Source organism: Myodes glareolus, chromosome 10, assembly GCF_982192425.1.
Source record: "Myodes glareolus chromosome 10, mMyoGla1.1, whole genome shotgun sequence".
Lineage (NCBI taxonomy): Eukaryota > Metazoa > Chordata > Mammalia > Rodentia > Cricetidae > Myodes > Myodes glareolus.
Window position 1 is genome coordinate 72,196,944 of NC_142035.1, and position 23,326 is coordinate 72,220,269.

Here is a 23,326-nt window from a genome sequence, read left to right on the forward strand (position 1 = left end):
AAAAAAATGACATCTTGAAATTTGCAGGCAAAGGAATGGAACTAGAAAACATCATATTGAGTGAGGTAACCCAGACCCAGAAAGACAAATATAACATGTGCTCATTCATAAGTGGCTTTTAGACATAAAGCAAAGAAAGACCAGCCTACAGTTCACCATCCCTGAGAACCTAGATAACAATGAGGACCCTAAGAGAGACATCCAGGATCTAATCTATATGGGAAGTAGTAAAAGACAAGATCTCCTGAGTAAATTGGGAACATGGGGACCATGGGAGAGAGTTGAAGGGAAGGGGAGAAGAAGGAAGGGGAGGATAAAAAAATGTATAATTCAATAAAAATCAATAAAAAAGGGTAGAGAAAGTTCTTAAAAAAGAAAGAATAATAAAAAAATATAATAAGCCATGTAAAGTTGGAAAATTCTCAGAGAATCAGGTTATAGTATGCTATTGTGTTGTCTTTGAATTGTTTGACTACTGCAGAAGAAACAACAGCTGCTAAGAGATATTTGATTATAAATGCTGCTGGATTAATCTAACATATATATATTGAAAATGCCTTGACTTTAAAATTTAAGTCAAAAGATATGTTACTTTAGAGAAGAGGTTTTGCTTTTATTTCCACAGGAAATGAGAGGCTGTGGATTCATTCTGGGTTAGGAAAAATTAAGTCTGATTGAGGAAGACCCCCTGAAAATTCTCTGATGGGAGCGAATAGCCTACATGACCCAATGTTTCAGAGAACCTCTGCTGCAGTTTCCTCTGAGTTCTACATCCAGAATGACTTCAAGGTTGCTGGCTGAGATAATCCAGCCTTCCAGAATTCTCCAGTCAGGAACTGATCATAATCCTGAATTTTCCCAGGGTCCCCCAGTGTAACATGAAGGACCAGCTTGTTGGGGTATCTGTCCCGCCCAGTACCCCACAACCGGCAAGTCCCAAAGAAAATCACAAAGAGGACTCCATAAGATTATAAACTGATTGGCCCATTAGCTCAGGCTTCTTGTTAACTCTTGTAGTTTACACTAACCCATTATTCTGATCTATGTTAGCCATATGGTTTGGTACCTTTTTTAGCTATCAGCTCACATGTTGCTTCTTCGGTGATCTGTGCAGGAATGGTGGAGGAAGCGTCCTCCTTCCCAGAATTCTCCTGTTCTCATTGCATCACCTCTACTTCCTGTCTGGTTTTCCCGCCTATACTTCCTGCCTGGCCAATCAGCACTTATTTAAAATATAATTGACAGATTACAGGCAATTCTCCCATACCACCCCGAAGATTACAAGCACCCCTAATCAGCAAGAAGTAGTCTAGAGAACTATGCCCAAATTCCCATAAGATGGATCATGGATATTTAGGGGGACTGGGTACAAGTTCTTATTGGTAATGATCAGGGAAAAAATCTGAACAAAGAGGATTATATGCAGGGATCTTTTTCTGAAAAGAAAAAGAGGGGAAGCGTTGTGTGATATTTTGTTTGTTTCTGACAAACAAAGCTTGCCTGGAGATCAGAGGGTGGAGCTAGCCACTAGTTACCCATAGAGGTCAGGCAGTGGTGGCACATACTCTTAATCCCAGCACTTGAGAGGAGGAAGCAGGAGGATCAGGAGTTCAAGGTCCCCCTGGGCTACTTGATTGAATCAGTCTAAAAGAGAAACAGAGTCAGGTGGTGGTGGTTCACACTTTTAATTCCAGCACTAGGGAGGTGGAGACAGGAAGTGATAATGGCTGGGTGGAGAGAGGAATAAAAGGCAGGGGGAGATGGGAGCTCAGCTTTCAGTCTGAGGTTTCATAGAGACAGCATTCAGTCTGAGGAGTTGTAGAGACAGGATACCTTTTATAATCTAAATATTTTGTAGAGGTAAGAACTCTAGTGGCCAGCTGCTCTGTTTCTCTGATCTTTCAGCTTTCATACTCTAACATCTGACTTTGGGTTTTTATTATTAAGACCAATTAGGATTCACACTGCAGTGAACATTTATGTGGTTGAAGTATAAAAAAAAACCTAGAAAAGACATCATTTCTTCTGTTTCATATCTGAAATTCAGAGATCACATGACTCATCTAGTGTCATCCAATCAGCAGAGACTGAACCAAGGTCAGAACATTTGACTCTTGGTGCAAAGTGTCCTGTAGAGTGGTCAGGAAGCGTCAATTACTCCCCTATTTATGGTAATAGCTATGCTTCTCAGATGCTAACTTGAGGTTTGCAGTCTTTGCTAAGCTGAGGATACATTAAGTTTATATTGAAAACAGAGGCATGGTGATGTTAAAAATCAAACAAAGACAGAAGAACTCATCCAAGGTCCTGTGGAGTATATAGTCAAAATGAGAAACACGGTCCTTCCTGTAGAGAAAGGCTCAGGCAGAAATCCCCAGGTCAATGTTCAGTAGCCCTAGGACTATCCATTTAAACAGAACATCTTCACAGTGATATTCAAACAACTGGTGTCTCAGGAGAATAGGGTGAAATGAAACCTCCTCTTCACTTTCTGCATTCCTTACACCAACCATTTCAGTGAGTGGGGCAAGTCCCACTTACAGATCTCCCAAGTCCCACTTACGGATCCCCTAAATCTCACCTATAGATTCCCTTCTTTGTAAAGACGTGTTCAGCAGGAACAAGGGGTCAAGATTTATGGAAATCTCAGACACACTACATGGAACACTAACTCAGGACACCATTTCAAGACACAAATCAATGCTTCCTAGTTTCTGGCTTCAACTACCTTCACCAATGTTGAGTTGATTTTTTTTTTTTAATGATTAAAAGTACCTTAAATGATAGTAGTCTAGTTCTGGTATAAACTTTGTCTGCAGCATGAACCATCCACCCAGACTGGGTCATACTCCAGCACACCGGCTATTTCAGTTAGCAATTTGTTTTCCCATCTTGGGATGCGTCAATGTCTGCCTTGGGATGCTGATCATCCCTCATTCATCACAGCTGTAATTTTGTTTGGTTCAGTTCTCTCCTAAACAGATTTAGATCAGCTTAAACCATGGAGGATGCTTCCCCCACCCCACTCTGGCCATTGTTTCAGTAATTAGCAATCTGGGGTCTTTGAAAGCACTGATTGTTCACAAACAGCCCAGTGTCCGGTGCCTGGTGAAGATTGTTCAAAAACACCAGGCGAGTCTGAAGAAAAGCTTTTAGCCAACGCGCCAGGCTTCTCTGACGATCAGAGGTCTTTCTTCCACTATTAAATTACTTGAAGAATTGGACTGGGGAGTGGAAGATGCTCACACCCTGCCCCCATCCAGAACCACCCGCGTCAGCACCCTGCTTCATCCTGAGATCATTTTCAGACCACAGCTGAACAGGATTCATGCCTGCCATTTATCCTATTACCCTCTACCATCTTCTCATGCATAACAATCAAGGATGGATTTTAATAGAGCCGAATTGAAGCTGGACCTGCACATCATAACCACTAATTATCGCATTACCACCACACTGCCATCGCTACTCGCTCCCTTGGCCGCACGATATTCCCTACACAGAGAGAGACTTGCAGAGTGGTAGGGCTACCATTTGCTACCTGTTGTTGCCTAAGCAGTCATCTAACTTTCTGTGCCTCAGTTTCCTTATCTGCCAAGTGAGAATCACAGTGGTGCCTAAATTCTACCGGCATATTAAAGATTAAATTGGAAAACTGATATAACAATGGACTTAGAACAGTGCCTAGCTTATGGCTGTTAATGAGGAACTCACAGTCACTGTCAGGTTGAAGTGCAGACAAAAATGTCCTTCCCCACACCCCCATCAGTCATGAATACCAGTTAGTAAGGGGAAAAAGCGATTTTTTTTTTCCAGACAGAAACCAAACCTTTGAATGGAGAGGCAATTGGAGTCCATCCACTCCGCCACTCCTCTGGCAACCCTATCCTCAGCATGTAGCAAAGGACTTGGGGGCTCTTCCAGTTGAGATGGGGAAGGTTAGCTGGTCTGCTCAATATACACAGATGACCCTGGAATTGTCTGATGCAGATGACTCCAGTCCAACATTCTCATTTTAGAGATGAAAACATTGGTTTGGGCTGAGGGACTTGCCCAAGTCTGCCCCAAAACACAATGGCAAAGCCAAGAACAGGAAGAAAATGGTAATTGTTATTCTAAGTCAATTACCAGGCTGTCTTCTAAATCCACTGCATAGTGCTACCTCCATCATCTTCTGACGTCTGGATAAAAGGTACTACTTGTTTTCACAATTTTAAAGATACAGGATCTAAGGTGGTGTGGGAGAATTGTCTGTATTCTGTCAATCATATTTTAATAAAACGCTGATTGGCCAGGCAGGCAGTATAGGCGGGAAAGCCAGACAGGAAGTAGAGGTGGAGCAAAGAGACTGGGAGTATTCTGGAAAGCAGGAAGCTCCCTCCGCAGTTCTGCCCAGACCATCGGAGAGGAAAGATGTAAGCTGCCCTGCTAGAAAAGGTACTGAGCCATGTGGCTAACATAGATAAGGATAATGGGATAACATAAGTTATAAGAGCTAATAAGTAGCCTGACCTAATGGGCCAATCAGCTTTATAACTTATAGAGATCTCTGTGTGATTGATTTTCTCTGGGACTTGCCGGTTGTGGGGTACCGGGCGGGAACAGATACCCCAACAAGCCGGCCCTCATGTTACACTAAGGCTCAAACCTGGCAAGGAAAACCAGCAGAACCAAGATCCAGAGTCCCCCTGTGAGGCCCCAAGGACATGCACCTGACGCACGCAATCCAGAGCACAGGTCTAGACTCCTAGTACCGTGCTGTCTGTCACAGCACTCTCCAAATCACCCGAGCATGCATCTCATCTGCAGACCCTTTAAAAACAGTTTCGTTTTTCTGTTTTCTGTTTGTTTTGTTTTTTGTTTCTTGAAGAGAGGAGAATCAGGGAGTCTTTGAGACTTAGAATTTCAAAAGCTATCTCTACAGAGCTGGCCAGTCTGATGCATAAAGGGCCTTGAGGAACCTTGATCTACATGCAAGGCATTTCATGACTGCTTCCAGTATAAGGGAAAAGGGAATGCACTCATGAAATGTTCAGAGTAGCTAAATCTGCCAAGAGCAACAGGGATTCGCAAATCTTTCTATGTTACACAGACACACGGAGAGCCCCATTCCATAACGACCCACGTTTCTACTAAGCCTTACTCTCTTTCTTCTCACCTAAAGGAGTCTGGCTGGTGGTGAGAAGAGCTAATACTGTGGCTTTCAAGCAGTGGCAGATGATGTGTTTTGTCGAACCAATAACCTTTCCTTCCATCCTAGGCCTTGCCATTAAAGCGGTCAAGAAGCAAACATGGTTTCTTGGTTCCCAACCTGTTTGAGCAAGCACTTACCAAGGTGCGCCGTATATCCTGAATCCCTTCACGGTTACCTCTGAATCTTGCAAGTAAATACTGTTTGTCAGGAGGGACTGGACATTGTCAAAGTCCTCTGGTTTCAATTTGGACACCGAGGGGAAACGGTAGTAGTCCTGTTTAACGAGGTCTGCCATGAATTCCTTATCAAATGTCAGTTCATGATTCCCAGCAATCACAATTTTATATTCATATGGCAGGTTTCCTGTAATAACAAGAAGATGGAGAGAGAAAAAAGCACCAATTAGCACATTCATTTCCCATCACAAAATAAAACAGCCAAGACTGTGATTAGCAGACGGCTCACCCGAATGAAATGCTCATACGTTTCCTTCTATTTCCATGTAAATCAAAATTTATGGCTATTCTTTTATGCTACCAAAAACTGACAATAAACCAGAGAGATAGGGAGCTATGAGGAATGAATAAGCCATTAAGAAGGCATCGAGGTTTCAGCTCCATTTCTCTCTAGATTTTACAGATCCACTGTGATGATTCTACACAAAACAATTATCCAATTTTTACTTTGTTTTGTCTTATAGAGACTGACCATGATCCTGAAGAGAAGGCTTGGACTCAGTCTGGCTCTCAGAAAATAACACAACCAAGTATCTTTAACAGCTTGCATAAATGCTAGATTTAATACACCCTTCAAACAAAAGAAGCGGCAGATCTAAGTATTCTATAATGCATCCTACGTCCAGATAAGGAGCCTCCAATGTCAGATTGCAAGTCTCATTTTACATTTACCTTTTGGCTTCCGAGTAAACAGAACATTATTAAGGGCCCGTGATTGGAAGGCCAACTTTCCTCCCATTGGGATGGGAGAGGAAACTGTAAAGCTTAACCCCCTTTTAATATTTATGCTATGGAAATGTGAGTTCTTGGTGTGTGCTTTTTATGCAAAAGTTTCCCGATCGAAATGAGATAATTCTGGGAAGAAGAATGAAAGCTATAAAGGAAAACCCAAACACCAGACTTCTGCATAGATTTATAATGTTTGAATAAAGTACAGGTCATACATATTAATAACTCACTGTGATGCAGTAAGGACCGAAATTCCGAGGGGAGATAGAACCCGGCAGCCAACCCCTTCCTGAGATTAATGCCTTTTTTTTTTTTTGCTGCTCTGTCTCTACCCATCCCTCAAAACTCACCACTGGGCTATTGCTCATTTTATTTTATTTTGGAGTGGAAGAAAGGGTGGGACAGTGGCCCATATAATTCCACCTTGACTCCTGGGTCCAATGCAAAATTAATGTTGCCTGCTATTGTGGGAAGAATTAAGGTTACCCTGAGTAGGAAACAGAATACCCTTGTAAGAATTGATCCTTACTAGCAAGCCAGAGTTGATGATTTCATTAAGGAAGCTTAGTGGGACAGACTTTTCATGGGGAGCCGTAGTAACTTCTGGCATTGGTGCTTGAATTTCGGCAGAGTAATCTGTAAAGACTGCACACAGAGCCCTCCTTGCCTTGCCGGCAGCCCGAACTTGCCGGCAGCCCGAAGCACGGGCAATGGCTAGCACAAGCGTTTCCTAAGACAGTGGTGATGTTTTATAACAGGGTCGTTTTCTTCAGCTCTTGATTTGCAGTTTCTACGGGTAATAGGATCGTATACACAGCATGTGCTATAGCGGAAAGGCTCGAGAGAAGGGTGAAAGCAGCGACAGGAAATGATGCTACAAGAGGTGGGAGAAGAAACACGGAGGCCAGGAGTCAAGGGACACCTGATGACCCCCCTCCCCGCACACAGCTGTGTGACACACCTCTGGCATCAGTTATTTGCAGGGCTGCAGAGATGAGTGCAAGAGAAGTGGGAAGACACTCTCAGAGGCAAGCTTACGCAAGTTGGGCAATTAGGGGCGCGATGTGTGTTGCAAATGCCTTAGGATGGTGCGGCTGTTTTGCGCGATTCCTACACTTGATGCACAGATGAAAGATGGATTAATGAGGCCTCAAATTCCCAGCACTGCCTGCACTGAAGCTATGAGGCCCCACAATTCTGCTATCACAGCTCTGCAGTTAGATAATGCACCCACAGATTCACCTAGGTTCTTCAAGTCGGAACAGACTAGACGTGTTGTCGTGAGCATCGATCTGTTCTGAGACTGCTCTTGCCTGAGTGGGCCTTAGCTACTGGCCCAGCCCACACGGTGGCCCTCTGTCTCCTTTGTCGCTGATGATGGGCTCGCTGGAATCTCACTCAGTAGTCACCACTGCTTTCACGAGAGGCGCAGGATTCTCACTATGCCCCCATTTTGGATATTTGGTTCAGCACGATTGAGAGATTAAGACACAGGACAAGAGAAGTGCTCCCCCACCATACCCCCGCTTTAACTGTTCAAAATAAACCAACCAAAAGCAAAAGGGGAAACTTCTGCGAAGGAAATCCTTCCCGGGAAAGTAAGTATCCTTGGCATCTTCTGAGTCAGGTTTGAGAGAGTCCGCTAAAGCATGAAGCCCCGAAATGAGCAGCCGCGGAGCGGTGATGATATTTACACGCCGCCAACACACTCCTCTCACCCTGAGAATCCAATAGCGGTTTCCAGGTTCCGCCCTGGGTTGCCTGTGTTATGAGATTGTCTGACAGATTTTCTTTTTTGCTGAGCTGACCTTTCATCTATAATCTGCCAACCTTTCTGTTTTATATGAAAAGTGTAAGCAGGGCAGCTGACAAATCTCCTGCTACTTGATGGCATTTTCTTTCTTTCTTTTTTTTTTTTCTTTCCCACAAGACTAGATTAATTTGGAAGGCTGCGCAGTCAAGCTTCAAGCTTCTTGGTATTCAAACAGCATCACTTTCAAATTGTCAGACAAAGAGGTGCCTGCCTTTATCCATTTTATTCAGATCAGGCCATCTAGGCCAACCCACTTGAATAAAAAGCAGGACCATACTCTACTTTCTTCACACAGAAGAAATCCCTGCTCTGCGGGACCTGAAGAACCACCCAGTGGAATTAGGCAGCGCGTCCTGGGAACGAAAGACAGGATTATTCTAGGTAGAAAGGAGAGGAACCCTCGACAAAAGTCTTACGGAGTTAGCATATTTTTAAATGCACAGTTGGAAAGCTAAAGTGAGTGTGATTTATAGCATTATTTTCGTATATGCAACAAAAATACATATGTAATATGCACATATATATGTATATGTGTGTGTAATAAAATACATATGTAACTGTCAGAACACTTTTGAATAAACAGCACAGGTAAGTTACAGGTATAGCAACAAGGCCACAATGGTAGCAAAGAAATGAATGAAACATGGGAACCCAACCATCAATTCAGGGGACAGCTAAAGATTCTGCATGGGCAGATGAGCGAGCAGAGATGGTTTATTCTGTCCCACAGCTGAGCCTGTTAGCTCGGGCCTATAAGTCCAGCATTCAGGAGGCTGGGTCTGGAGAATGGCCACTAATTCAGTTTCAGCCTCAGCTACGTAGTTCCAGGCCAACCTAGGCTACAGGGTGAGACCCTGTCCTTTCCAAAGTAACAGAGAGGGACGATATGAAGATTGACTGCCCCTGTGCAGTCTGGGGGGCTACACGCTCCTGTCACCTGCGAGCCTCCAGAGCAGGCACCATAACATGTTTCCGGGTTTCTCTTCAACTCCCAGGACTGCCAACCATGTGGACAAAGGAGGAGGAAGGGTCTCCTTGCTTCTTCGCCTTCGCGTTCTCCTTAGTCCATCTTGGTCACAACTTATACTTCTACCCACCAGATTCTTAAGCCACTCCTGCCATGCCTGCATACACCTTGCCTTGGTTTTCGAATGTCTTCCCTCTTGAGCATCAGTTTTTTATTAATGGAATCTTCTTTTGTTGTGAGTTCATATTTACCCATCCCGATTACGTAAGAGTAAGTAACCACTGGCAAGTAAACAGGTGTGCCTGCTGCACCCATGATACTGAATGGCTCAAGATGCTTCAACACTTTGTTCCGAAACCCCTGGGAGGCATCCAGGTATGATAAGTTCAACCTACAGATATGTTAAGTTGAGTTCTTCACTGAATGCTACTTTGAAAAAATGAACTAACATTGAGAAAGCAGAAGATACACGCACACACACACACACACACACACACACACACACACGCACGCACACTTTTCAGAGCTGCCCACCTCTCTTGGAAAACTGAAAACCATTCAGCAAAGTTCACAAATCCTGCAGGCCTTCCCACTCCCACCGTTGCTTCTGCTTGGCCCACACTGGCTCTGCCTCACCGGCCACTGCAGTTTTACACCAAATAACACACAACCCAAGGCAGTTCAGTTTCTGTTTTTATTGTTCTCCAAACGCTTTCCTGGAACGTCCCTAATAACTGTCCGAGGGACAAAGTAGAGTTTCTCCGTTTTCACCTGGGCTGAGCTGACCACAGCGACCTCACTGCTTTTACAGATATCCACCCCCTTTGGTCCTGATGCTCTGCTCTTCAGAGTCCCTTTGTCCCGTCTAGCACCACCTCTCTCTCCTTCCTCAGGCGTCTTTGCATCCCGTCCCATTCCGTGACACCCTCCCCATCCGTGACACCCTCCCCATCCGTACATCTTCAGATGTTACAGAGTGCTGTCTTGCCATGCCTTCCAAGTTTCCGCTCTTAAGAGTTAATTCTAAACCAGTACTACTGGGCTGCAGGGGAGCACAGGGTTAAGAGTCGGGGCTCTGCAGGCTGTGCCGTGTATTAGCTGCAGGACTCTGCACAGTTGCCTTTTGTTTTCAGGGTGACGACGGCAACAGCGGCATGATCTAAAGCTTCAGAAGCGCATGCATGTCAGAGTAAACATGGTCACGACTGGCACTCCAGGTTTTAGCTTTGCTTTTCATGGGTAACTCAACTCCCTTTTGACAAAAGGCAGGGGCCATAGCTGTGGTTGCTTGTTTGACTCAGAGAACTCAGTTCAATACTTCCCCGTGATAAGCACAGAACTCGTATTTGCTTAGTGAAACAATGAATGAGCACGCCCAAGGGTGCTCAAAAGCTCCTTAGACTCCAGAAACTCGGCTTGGCACACTAGGCCATGACAAAATGGAACTCAACATCACATTTCCTTTCAAGTTTACGCTTCCATAAAGCGTCCTACATAGTGTCGCTCCAACATCTGGTCTACCGGCTAAGTTCAGTCCACACCTTCCAAATGCTACTTTCTTCAAGGATAGGTAGGAATACGGAACAGAAAGACAAAAAGAGCTTTCGTGGGATTAAACGGGATCCTAAACAACTTCTGACACGCTGGTCCTTCAGTAGACACAAGCTGTGCTGTGGCTTGAGACGATGGTGGAGACTAGCCCCGCCCCCCATCTGCCACTCAGGAAGCCAGCACTTCATCCACAGAGCACATCCCTCCCTGATGCCACACACAACAGCACCTCCCTCGGACGACCTGCGGCAGACGATGGAAAAGAAACCTCTGAAAACTGGCAGTATCTGGCAGTGATGAAATACACCCTTAAGCAAGGAGTGTCATCAGAACCAACGAGGCCACTGGGATAAAGATAAAGAGAGAAAGCCCGGTAGGCTCCAGCTTGTGCCCACTGGTAAGCAGACCTTCCATAGAATCATCATAAGCATGCCACTTCTATCCCCCTCTTGTGGAGCCCAACTCTTGGCCTTTCGTTCACAAAGGACTAATATGGAGGCTATCCAGATTCCCTTCCTTTTAGTAGCTTTTACTTCCTTGAAATGTCTCTGGTTCTTCCTAGAGCCTGGTGGGTTCCCTTTCTTGATGTGCATAGCAAAGAACAAGGTAGCAGCAGCACCCAGTGTGGGCAGATACCCTCAGCTATGTGCAGGTCAGGTGTCGGTCCTCACTCTAAAGTAAACAAAGGGACCTTGTCCCTGGTCACAGCATCCTGGACTCAAGTGGCCTCAGCTAATCACAGCATGGAGGCAGGAGAATGTGCCAAGGTAGACAGGCACACCAGTCTGAGGTCTCCTCAGAGCTAGGGCAAGACTCAGGAAAAAAAGCACAAGGCTGAGGAGAGGGACTTGCTCCCACGTTTACCAGAACAGCTCTGTGTTCTTCGAATTTGCAATCTGAGGAAAGGTTACAGTTGGAAATGCCTTTTAATAAAATGATTTAAAAATGTAAAAATCAACAACGCGATTTGCCCAACTCCATTCTATGGATATAGAAACCCAGTACTAGAGAGATGCCGCTGTTTGCCATGCGGTTATTGGCCACATGGGTAGCACAAGCGGAACTAGACTCTAGATCTTCCCTCCCAAGCTAAACTTTTTATCCTATAAGGCCTAATTTGCTAGAACCTCATAATGCCTGGCTAAGGTTCCTCTGTCACCGGAGTTCCATCCCTGGGGAACTTTTCTCTAGTGCTAGACAATATGTCCCTTTTCATTTGTACCATGAAGCAGAGTTTTCCATTCTAGATGTTTCTCTAGCTATGTCACGGGCTTCTCCTACAAGAAGCACGAGGGGCAGTGTCAGCCTCACGCTATGACAACACATAGCTTGGCTCACTTAAGGCATTCCCTGAATTCTACTGCAGCTGTTGGCATGATTTTCTTGTCCACTACCTCCCAGGGGAATCTGAGAACCATCTCTGAAAATGGAAGGGAAGGGGAGAGGAGGGGAGGGGAGGGGAGAGGAGGGGAGAGGAGGGGAGGGGAGAGGAGAGGAGGGGAGGGGAGGGGAGAGGAGGGAAGGGGAGAGGAGAGGAGGGGAGGGGAGGGAGGGGAGGGAAGGGAAGGGGGTCAATTTAATGTCTAGCCCTAGACTTAATGTGTTGGTTATATCATAAGAAATAGGACAAAGCTTAGACAGAAGAAAGGAAGTCCAAGGTGATAAACTCGACACCTATGGGAGCGGGAGAGGGCTGGGATAATCCCGTGAACGGAAGTAGCTGGGAAATTAATAGAGGGGAGTCAGAAATGGGGTACCAGCACATCATTTTCAAATGCTCATACACAAGTGCTGCTCTGGATAAAGATTCCCAGGACAGCTTGCGCCACTCCTTCAATAAAAATTAATGTGCCTCAAAATTAAGTATCATATAACTGCAGCCTATTTTCCTGCCATAAATCATTATAGAAGGTATTCCAACAATTCGCTCTTCCGGGGCATCTGCCTTCCACACGAGCTTGTCTGACACTTTTCATTCCTCCTGAGTAGGGATTATGGGAAATAGGGTGACCAAAATGGCTCATTAGTTTGTAGCTAATCTTCCCCATGGCCTATATTTTAAATCAAGAAACTGGTAAATAAGACTACTTGATTGTGATCTCTTATTTTCGTACGCTAAAGCCATGGGGAAACAAACCCCCAGCACACAGCAGAGAAAGCATCCAAAGTCAACATGGCTCTCTAGGTTTCATCTATAGACGAAAACCTAGTTCTGGAGCAAAATTTAAGACCTTTGATTCCTACAGACACTTCTGTCCATTATCCCAAATTAGAGATTTTGAAAACGTGTGAAGAAACCGAGGTTATTGGTGTCAAAAGACTGTCAGTAAGCAAGGCTTATTCTGTAGCAAGAAGAGAAGAAATAGAGAGGCGGGGTCAGAACAGAAGAATGTGCTCTCTGCCAGGTGCTCAGGAAAATCAGCCTCAGAAGCACGGCCTTCAGGCTCACCTCCCATTCTAACGTGCTGGAGAGCGACCTCACTTTGTAGAACCACAAAGAGCCCAGTTAATACTGAATTCACTACGATTATCATTGCATCATTTCTAAACAAAATAAGAGCAACGGATAGACTGCTATCCAGTCATCTACCTGAGACCTTCAGCCTTCCCGCAGCAGGGGCAGGATGTTTAAGAACACCGGTGCCAGACACCAGCAATGTAAGGGACCCTGTGACACCCCGAAGACAGAGAAGAATAAGAAAATCTCTCTGCTTAAAATTCACATTATATTTTTGATAATGTGGAGAAGGACCACAGAAAATGTCCAAAGCCCTGAAGACTATTCTCCTGAGGAATGAGGAAGGACAAGTCAAGACAGAAAACTGACCAAGCAGAAGAAAAATGAAAGGAGAGAAAAAAAAATCACAGCAGTGGTTAAGAGGATAGAGGAAATGGGGCCTAGGGACAGCCTAGGGAGACCTCTCTTCTCAATTCTTCACTTGGTGATCTCTGGGTGAGGGCTGTAAAGAAGGCTGAGTCCAGCCTGAAGCAAGAAGGGAGCACTGTTAGCCTCAAGGAGGCAGAGGCCACCCTGGGCGCAGAAAAGACTCTGGTTCTTGGAGCCTACTGCCTAAGCGTTAAATAGATGCACAGACCTCCAGGAATCCCTCTTGGCTCCACCTTTCCACTCGCTTGCCTCAGCTGCAAAACCATCAGAAACATTCAGTCAGGGCAAGCTCTGTCTCTGACCTCAGTCTGTCCCCCGTCAGGCTCCATTACTTTTCACAAGCCCTGACAGCTCTCACGTGAATACTCACACTTGCTGATGGAGCCACACGGCAGGTTCAGACTGCTACCTTCTCCTCTGAAACTCATGCATTAGGGTTTCTTCCATGCTTGCAATGGGAACCCAAGTCTAAGAAATATTAAACACAGAAAACTAGATTACAATAATGTCAGGGCCGAGCCAGACTCCCCGGAGAGGGAAGGAATGCTGAGCGAAAGACGGACAGTCCATGTCAGGGATTATGGGGAGCGTACAAAGACAGCAGGAAAGCTTCCTCATCTTCTCCAGTCTCCTTCACAACGAGACTGCTACGGGACCAGAGACGCCACAAGTACAGTTCCACACAGAAGAGACAAGAGTCTACCCCATCGTCCTACTGCCCCAAAGTGCTCTTCACCAATGATGAGTGGCAAAACTGAGAAGAGCCAAACCCGGAGAGGGCAGCCATTATGCTCACTACATTTTAGAGACCATAAAGACATTTCAGAGATGCTGTTCTTGTCCCCCAGCGACTTCTTGTTTATATGCATTCCGGTCTCAACCATAACTTACACACACACACACACACACACACACACACACACACACACATGCACGCACGCACGCATACACAATCCACACTCATATGTTTGCACAGACACCATGAGGTCATAAACACAATGACTAAACACCTCCTTATTCTCAACTGACTATCTCTAAGTTGCCACCAGGCCTACATGTTGTGCGGCACCTGCGAAGCTATTGTGCTCTCTGGTTATAAGGGCACCCGTCTGACTGAAGATCGCTCGGTCATATAAGCCACCATCTGTCTGAACAACCGTAGTCAAGAGCAGTGGATTCCACTGTTTATTTCATCCAACCTCTTCCTTACAGATAAGAGCCTTGGCTTGTTTAGAAGAGCGTGTAGCAAATTTGATCTGAATGGATTGCCTTCTGATGACCCTCCGCGCTATCTCCAGAGGGGTGGATCGAAGTCAGGGTTTCATGAGCCAGCACCAAGGCAAATCGGCAAAGACACTGTCGATCGTCACCTCAGTCGGCTATGTGTGTGTTTATATCCCTGAGCAGAGGGGAGAATATGACTGTTGGGCACGGAGGAAAGAGCACAGGCATTGGAATCACACAGACCCCAGATCAAGCACCCAGTTCCATCACTGCATCCTTCAAAACTCAAATCTAAAGCATCCTCTTTAACCTAATATTACCCATCTGAAGGAAAATTATGTGATCTAACCTACAAAGCGGGCATGGAAATTAGACAAGTAGGCACAGACTGGACACAACACCCGACACACAGAAGGCAAGGACCACTCTTGTGGCTCTGTGCTACATTTCATTTCGCACGGTGACTTCATGTGGGATAAGCAGCCAGCCTCCTGCCCCTTTAAGACAGGGCTCAGTACATTTCTTTATTAGCAGAGAGGAGCCTATGACAAGGTTCTATGATGAGCTGACAAATACGTTGGATCTTTTCCCCCACAAAGCCTTTCAAAGGCAAGTGAGAGGAAGGTGTTCCTCCCAGCGATGATTATAAAATAAGTGGCAATTATTCTCCTGAATAATTAGGGGAACAAATGCAAATCTCGTGTGTTTGCATTTTACATCATTAAGCATGGTGAAGACCAAATTAAATAAAAATAACACAAGGCATAAAGGCCGTATCTTTTAAGAGAAATAACTATTTTAGAAGCTTTTTAAATTCCCTCCTCCTTAACCTTGCAAATAGAAATTTAAAAAAACTCCCTTTGAAATCACTGCTGTCCTTGGGTGTTCAAGTAACATGGAGGCCCGTGGATGTGGGGTTTCAGCTTGCAGGGCTTCGCTGGGGCTGGACTGCAGAAGCCAGAGCAGAGGGCTGACAGCAGAAATACAATCTCTGCCTTAACAGCACCACTGGGGCTAGATGAAAATGGTCTTCTAGAACTTGATTAAAACTAAATTGAAAAAGAACATATTTGGCTAATATTGCATTAGACTAAAATATAGAAATGAACCCTAATACTCTTGGAATCTAATCAGCAAAAGCCATCTCAATTTCCAAACTTTCAAGGCATCTTCTTTAAATGCATCACAGATCAATTTACATGGTACTTTTGCCAATAAGCAAAACCAAATCACAGGTTGCAATTGACTTATATTGGAAAGTGTGAGAGCAAATGCTAGAAAATGCAATTACGGAAAACAAACTCCATTTTCTCCCCTCTTAAGGGAATTTCGGGGAATATTTTATTGCCATCAAATAATATTTCTGAAGGCATCAATACACAATTCTATTTTCTTTTCAGAGTCCCCATACCCTTTAAATCTAATCCACTCTGCAGAGTATCTTGAAATTTAGAGAAAGGCCTACGAAAGGGGATATTACTTCGCACACACATCCTACGTCAATTTTAATAATCTGCACTCTGGACAGGAAGTTGCTTTGAGTAAAATTTAGGATCCAATAAAATTGACTTTTCCCCTTTTATAACTCAAGCACTGCACGGAAAAGATTCACAAGGAAAGCCCGCAGGAGAGGGTGTTTTGATCAATGGTGGCAGTGATAAGATAGGGAAGATGAGACTGCATCTATTTCCTCTCCCAGGGTTTCTCTGCCTCATCTCTCTGCTGGCACCAATTACTTACAAGGAGGAACAGCATGCAATCAGAGTAAATAAGGAGACTTCCAGAGATGAACTTTGGTTCCCTTGGTATAGTAGGGTGTCCTAGATACACTCTGTGTTCTGATGCCACAACACCCTTCCGGAATTACACAATGTGTATTCTTAAGTGGTAAAGTACTTCTAGAAAAGTCTGTCATGTCTCCCGAGGCCCGTGCGTCTGGATATGGAGTTTGCAGGCCTCCGTCAGGTCCCTGTCTTCTTTTGTTCTCATTGTTGCCCGGTGTCTGGAGCACCCAGCTGCCAGCAGCCTTAAGCAACAGCGAAAAGAGGCGAAGTTCCCACGGTGTCTTCTGGAGCCCATGCCTTGTCTTAAGTGGGATGTATAGAATATAAAGTGTTCTCTAAAGCTCTGCTTTACACAATTCACAATAGTTTAAGGGTTGTCTGCAGTGCAGAGTGTGTGGTCTACGGAGAGCAGCTCCCACTGGTTCTCTTCAATGAGCACAAAGCAGGGTGGTTCTCATCCTGCCAGGGTCCCTGCTCGTGGACATTTGAAGTGAAGTGAATACAACCTGCCTTTGCCTTGAACTGTATACCACAATGCATATCACTTTCTATCCCTTACCGTATGCATCCCTCCCCTTTTGCTACATACCCTCTTTAGACGGTATGAAAGTCTCCCAGACTTTGGCTCATTTCTGTGATGGGCCAAACTGTCCCTCCCAAATTCACATGAGGAGGCCTTTACCCTGCGTACCTCAACATTACCATAAGGACTGTAAGGAGGACATCAGAGTGGGCCTTTATCCAACTGGAATAGCATCTATGTTATGAATGAAGAATGATTAAGTAAAGAATACTTCTATCTTGACTAGGAATCATCCAGATATAACAGGTTTGCACCTCAATTTTGTATTCAACATGGCCTTAAAGTGTTAAAAATCCTACTTATATTTCACTCTAGAATGCCAGCAATTATATATAACATATGTAATTATACCTATATACATATAATTATATAATATTTATCCTGAGATATATGAATCATTTGTGACTGAGAAACTAAATCCCCCACTTCTTCCTGAAATGGGGTCTCAAGCATGTAGACCAGGCTGGCCCTTAACACATCATCCTTCTGCTTCAGCCTGCCAGGAGTGGAGATTACACTTATGCTACCATACCCAGCTAGATCTCTGTGTACGTTTGTGTATGGCGTGAGTGTGTCATGTCTGTAAGTGTGCATACCCATGTTGAGTGTGTGCACACACTAGTGGAGAGCAGAGGTCGACAGCCAGTGTCTTCCCTCTGCTCTCCATCTTATTTATTTATTTAGTCAGTGTCTCTCATTCTAGGCAAAGTTCACCGATGGTTAGGCTGGTTGACCAGAAAGCCCAGAGTAGCTGTCCTCCACTTCGGCCCCTCCCACTCAAGGACAGAATCACAAGGACACCACATGATGACACAGCTTCTACACGGACGCTGGGGATCCGAACTCGGGTCCTCATCCTTGGACAGCAAGCTTTTTTATGGACCCAGACATCTTGTCAGCATCCCAGCTCAATCTGATTTTCAAAGTGTGCTGTAAGGTGAGCCTTTTTGGTGGTAAGAGTGAGGCAGAGGGGGTTGGTGTAGTGAAAACTGGATTTTACTGAATGAGTGAACAATGAACAGACGAGCAGCTGAATGAAAGAACAGATCCCACCACCAATGCACTGTCATCCCGAGAGAGAGGGAACTGGTCCTGCTCTTTAATATTATTCATTCAGAAAATCTCCCATCCTTTGTTCCCAGGATGTGGGATCAATAGATGGACTCAATAGTGTAGCCACTTACTATGTAAGGGAGGTGTCTGCCTTCGTGGCATCTCTACATCTGAATGCTTTCACCTCTAGGCCTCCCAGGCAAGTCACGGCTGTTTTGACAGCTGGCTTTGGAGAGGTCACTGTTCATAAACGAACCAGTGCCTGAGTCCATCCAGGACACGTGTGTGCCTCCTCTCAGGCCCCCAAGCCACTGGGTCAGATGAAAGAATCTGTACTAATTTATGTGCAGGCCCAGCTCTTCCCTTTGGCTTCCAGGAGAAAAATCAAGGGGCAGCGGGGTGCTGCTGATCTCCTCGGCAGAGTCCAGGCCGACTGAATTCCCAGCGGGCGGAGACCTCAGCCATCAGAGTCCTTCCTTCTGTGGGATGGGAAGCTGAAACCTTGTAAGGAGACTTGACTCCACTAAGTTCAGTCAGTGATGCAGTTGCAACGGGAGAGGGGGGTGGTGCCTGATTCTGCAGACCAACCCTTTCCTCCTCCACTGAGCCACACAGGGGCAAGGGCAGTTTGAGTCTAGGTAATTATTGTGGCTTGTGTTACACATCAGAAGATTTCTTTTTGGAGGAACTGAGAGGCTTTTCTGAGCAATATCATCATTCTATAACCACAAGGGTGAATTCCTAAAATTAAAACCCATTGCTTTCTGTAGGCAACATCAAATAATAAACAAGATATGCAGAATAATCTTTTCTCTCAGACACTGAAGGGAACTCAGATTTCATGCTGGGGATACTCTATCTATTTTGATCTGAATCTAAGGTTATTTCCTAAAGGCTCAGACGTTAGAGACTTGGTTGCCGACTGGTGGGCCTTTGGTGAGGGACTGGATCCTCTAGGCACTGACCTGATAATGGACTAATCTCTTAATGAAGCTGCAATAAGATGCTGTTATTGAGAGGTAGGCCACGGCTGGGAGAAGTGGCTCGCTGGGATTTGTCCCGGAAAGCTATAGCTTGTCCCTACTACTTCCTTTCTCGTCTTATGCTCCCAGGCCACGTGAGTTGGACAAATTTCCTCCTCCATGTGCTCTGACTGCCGTGACTTTCGTGCTCTGATTTTACCTGGCTCTCACCCAAAGTAATGGAGCTGTAAGACAAGGACCTGAGATCAGGGACCAAAGTCTTCCCTCCTCCAACATGTTTCCCTCAAGTCTGTCACAGTGGTAACAGCCTGACTGACACTCTCCACTCTCCTCTTTTAACCCCTTCTATTATGGTTCCTAGCCATTGTCTTTCATAGAAAGCATCTGTTTGACCATTTTAACTGTGAGTTTGTATCAAAGTAAGTTAAAGTGACAGAAGCCACCTCCCTCAGACAGCCACAGTTCTTCCAAATTTTACTTTCTCCTCCAATACAATTCATGAAACATACTCAATAAAATTCAGAATACCAGTATTGGGATAGCAGTATCTCAATTGTCCTTTTATGTATCAATAGCTAAAGGGCTACATTGATTTCACTCAACCAATAAGGCACCTCCACTTCCTCCCAAATAAGAAAGAGGTTTGTCAACGGTCTGGAGGATAAATGTCCTAAATTGTTATAATACACAGCCTACTATGATGATAGCTGCATCTCCTCATAGCTCTAAAACGCCAGTCTTTACTGTTTTTTAACTGGGATTATTCTCCTCATAGAGACCTGCATTTTATCCTTGAACAAGAGCCAAGATTATTGGCTTGTAAATGTTGAAAATGGAGAACAGAAGTTTCTCTGAAAAGAAGTTTTATTTATTTATTTATTTTCATTAGTTCTTGGAGAATTTCAAGCTTCATACAATGTGTTTTGATCATAAACTTTCATTTTTATTTTAAATTGAACTCTCCCAGTGTGTTATGACAATCAGGCGCACTGAAGGAAGACAACATGCTTTTTGCAGGCTCCAGCTTTAACACCTGGGATTTAAAAACTTGTCTTCGAAGCCATCCAAAACCTCTAACATGAATGGAGTACAGTAGTTTGAGCTAAACTGTTTTTTACTTTTTAATTCTGTTGCATAAAATTTCATTTTCAATTCTAATTCTCGGATGCTCTCACTTTGTGACTAAAGTCTCCTTTTCATCCTTTTTGTGGCTTTGTCTACGTTCCTACTTGGGGGTATACTTACCTATATGTCTGTGTGTGTGGAGGTCACAGGGTAGCGTTGTGGTCCTACACTGGGGTATGCTTACCTGTGTGCCTGTGTGTGTGTGTGTGTGTGTGTGTAGGCCACAGGGCAGTATTGCTGTGTTCCTATGTGGGGGTATGCTTACCTGCATGTGTGTGTCTGTGTGTGAAGGCCACGGGGTAGCATTGCTGTGTTCCTATGTGGGGTATCCTTACCCGCATGTGTGTGTCTGTGTGTGAAGGCCACGGGGTAGCATTGCTGTGTTCCTATGTGGGGTATCCTTACCCGCATGTGTGTGTCTGTGTGTGAAGGCCACGGGGTAGCATTGCTGTGTTCCTATGTGGGGTATCCTTACCCGCATGTGTGTGTCTGTGTGTGAAGGCCACGGGGTAGCATTGCTGTGTTGCTATGACACTCTCCACCTTATTTTTGGAGCCAGAGTCTCTCAACAAACCTTGAGCTCCCTGGTTGGCTAGAATGATTGGTCTGGAAGCCTCGGAATCCACACAGCTCCGTGTCAGCACTGGGATTGCAGCCATGCTCCTTCATGCCTGCCTCTTACACGGTGCTGGGATCCAAGCCAGCATTTCTGGGCAGTAAGCGCCCATCTCCCGACCCCTGCTTTTCTTTATCCTTATTTTTCTATTTAGTTTATGCAAAGGCTCCTGAAAAGTCAGGTCTCAACCTGTTTTCCAAATCTAGCCCCTTTTTAGGAAGGAAATCTCACCAGATCCCATTAAATCCAACGAGCTCCCTGACCCTCATGAAAGTCAAGATGAGGTTTCACAATTAAATAGGGTCTCCGTGTGTTCAAGGAACAATCTCAATCTTCCTACAACATTCAACTAACATTTCCGGGGTTTTAGGATTTGACAGGCTGTACACTGAGTGATGGCTGGAAGAATGGAGTGGAAGATGGCAGAGTATACCTGCCCTCAGTGGACTTATGCTCAGGTGGGGCCAACAGACACCCCGAGAAGTAAACAAACTATCTTCTATCTGAGAGGTTTGAGCCCATGCTCGGAAAGAAGCCATCAAGTTATATGAACCCGCATATGGGAAATTACTGAGATATGGCAATCGAGTAAGGACCCTTTGAAGGAAATCAATCAACATATTTTCTTTTGCCTGCTGACCCTTTTAGTAGAGATTCACACGGGATTACATCCCCAGTTCTGTGTAGCACAATGGAAGGCGGCAGGAAGCACACCCCTGTCCATCCACACACCAAAGAGATGTTAAAACATCTAAATGCTTGTTAAATCTCAAGCATTTAGCTCCTCATGATCTGGTTCCATAGAAACCCTCAGATACAGCACTCTTCTCTGGTTTGCTGGCTGGATTTGAAAATCCTGCTCTTGTAGTCAATCGTATTTCTAAAAATGTGTTTATTCATAACTCTGCCTCTGTGAGGACAGCACCGTGAAGCCCTGCTATTGAGACAATGGTTTGGAAACAGAAAACCCACGGGAAGGCTGTCCCATCCGTGTAAGGTTCTCCATGGGGGCCCGAATCCCTTCAACAACACTAACTCAAGTCCTACCGTCGAGGTTGTCATAACACTGGCTGAAGAGAACATCTGATGTGCAGCATGCCCAGCCCTGTAAGGTCAGTGCCGACGCTGGGTCCTCAGGAGCTCCTGGGGCTACTCCCCGGCTCATCTCCACGGTTATTCCACTTGTCCACCAGAGACTTTCCCCAGCCAGCTCCTGAAAGCCCAGACACTCAGGGGGCCTTGACGGAACTCTTCTCTTAGTTCAAAGACGACATGGTAACAGAACTTAGAAGTTGTTCAAGCCTGTGTCTTGCCCCAGAGTATTTTTGTTAGGATGGTGGAACACACGAGAGGATTCTGGGAAATTTTTGTTGAAAAAAAAATTCACTCGGAAACTTAAAGAAAAAAATAGTTTGCTGTGGTTGAAGGCAGGTTGCAGATAGGAAAATGGGTGGCCTGAGGTACGCACCAATTTCTCTCTCCTAAAGTCCTTGGAACACAGTTGAAAAAGCACTACCCTGGGAGCTGAACCATACAAACCTTTAAGTCACTGTATGGCCAGAGATCCACAGCCTCTTCATCCAGTTCCTCCTCAATCTGCTGCTCTGCAGAATTATGTAAGGAATCTTTCCCCCTCCCCATTCCTTTCCCTTTCAGGTCAGATTCCAGTTTCCAGCTGAGGAGATTCTGATTTTCCAGGCCTGAGTGGGTCATGACCTTAAGGGAAAACATTGTCTATCCTCACTTCCAGTTTCTCCAGAAATTGGATAAGATCTCTGTGGCTAAAAGTGCCCTGGCAAGGGGCTGGGAGAGAAGCCTCTTGTCCCATGCTCAGTCTGACCCTAGGCAAAGGCCAGTCTAGTCACAGCACTGCACAGTCCAGCTCCAATGAGAGTGGGTTCACAAAGCTGGAAAAGAGCAGCAACGTGAGCCGGGGCTGCTCTCTCTACCTGCAAGCCCAACGAGGGATGCTTACCACGCTGTACCAGTGGGTTCCAGTCCCAAAGAAACCTGTCTTTCCATCATCACTTGATAATCAGCAATGGCAACAAACAGATTAACTTGAATTATCAAAAGGATGCCTCCCAGGCTGCCTTCAGGAATCTCAATATGCCAATGTCAGATTGGCAAAAAGAAGGCAGGTTAAGCATCTCAAACAAGAAGGCCATATAATGATGCTCAAAGATGGGCTCTCCCTCTCAGATCTCTGGAGGCCAGCCTCACAACATATCCTGGAATCTTCCCTCTGGATGCATTTGTGGTGGAAAAACCTCACCCACTGTCGATCAGAAGGATCCTATAGATTGCTTACGGAACTGGCAAGAGGTAAAACAGAAGAAAGGAAGAAAAGATAGAAAGGAAAGGGGAGAAAGAATAAGAGAGGAAGAGCCGGCAAAATGGCTCAGCTGGTAAAAGGCTCTTCCTGCCAAGTCTGACAACCTGGGTTCCATCTTCTGAATCCACGAGGTGGAAGGAAAGAACCAACTCCCAAAAGATGCCTTCTGACTTCCACATGCATGGAGCGCACACACAAGCATGCAAACAGCAAATAAATAGATGCAAGAGATAGATAGATAGATGA

The 23,326-nt window shown here is 45.1% G+C and overlaps 1 protein-coding gene across 4 annotated transcripts in view; it reads right to left on the reverse strand.

Annotated features, from left to right (window-relative positions):
• The window catches only part of Mpped2 (metallophosphoesterase domain containing 2), a 185,760-nt gene that overhangs the window by 87,229 nt on the left and 75,205 nt on the right, over window positions 1-23,326 (reverse strand). For 3 of the 4 annotated variants that reach the window (XM_085696737.2, XM_048443692.3, XM_048443693.3), the window contains one exon: window positions 5,332-5,557. In XM_085696737.2, coding sequence (XP_085552863.1) covers window positions 5,332-5,557 — 226 coding nt within the window. Of the gene's footprint in view, window positions 1-5,331; window positions 5,558-13,747; window positions 13,846-23,326 lie in introns of all 4 variants that reach the window. The other variant, XM_085696739.2, reaches the window with a different exon arrangement.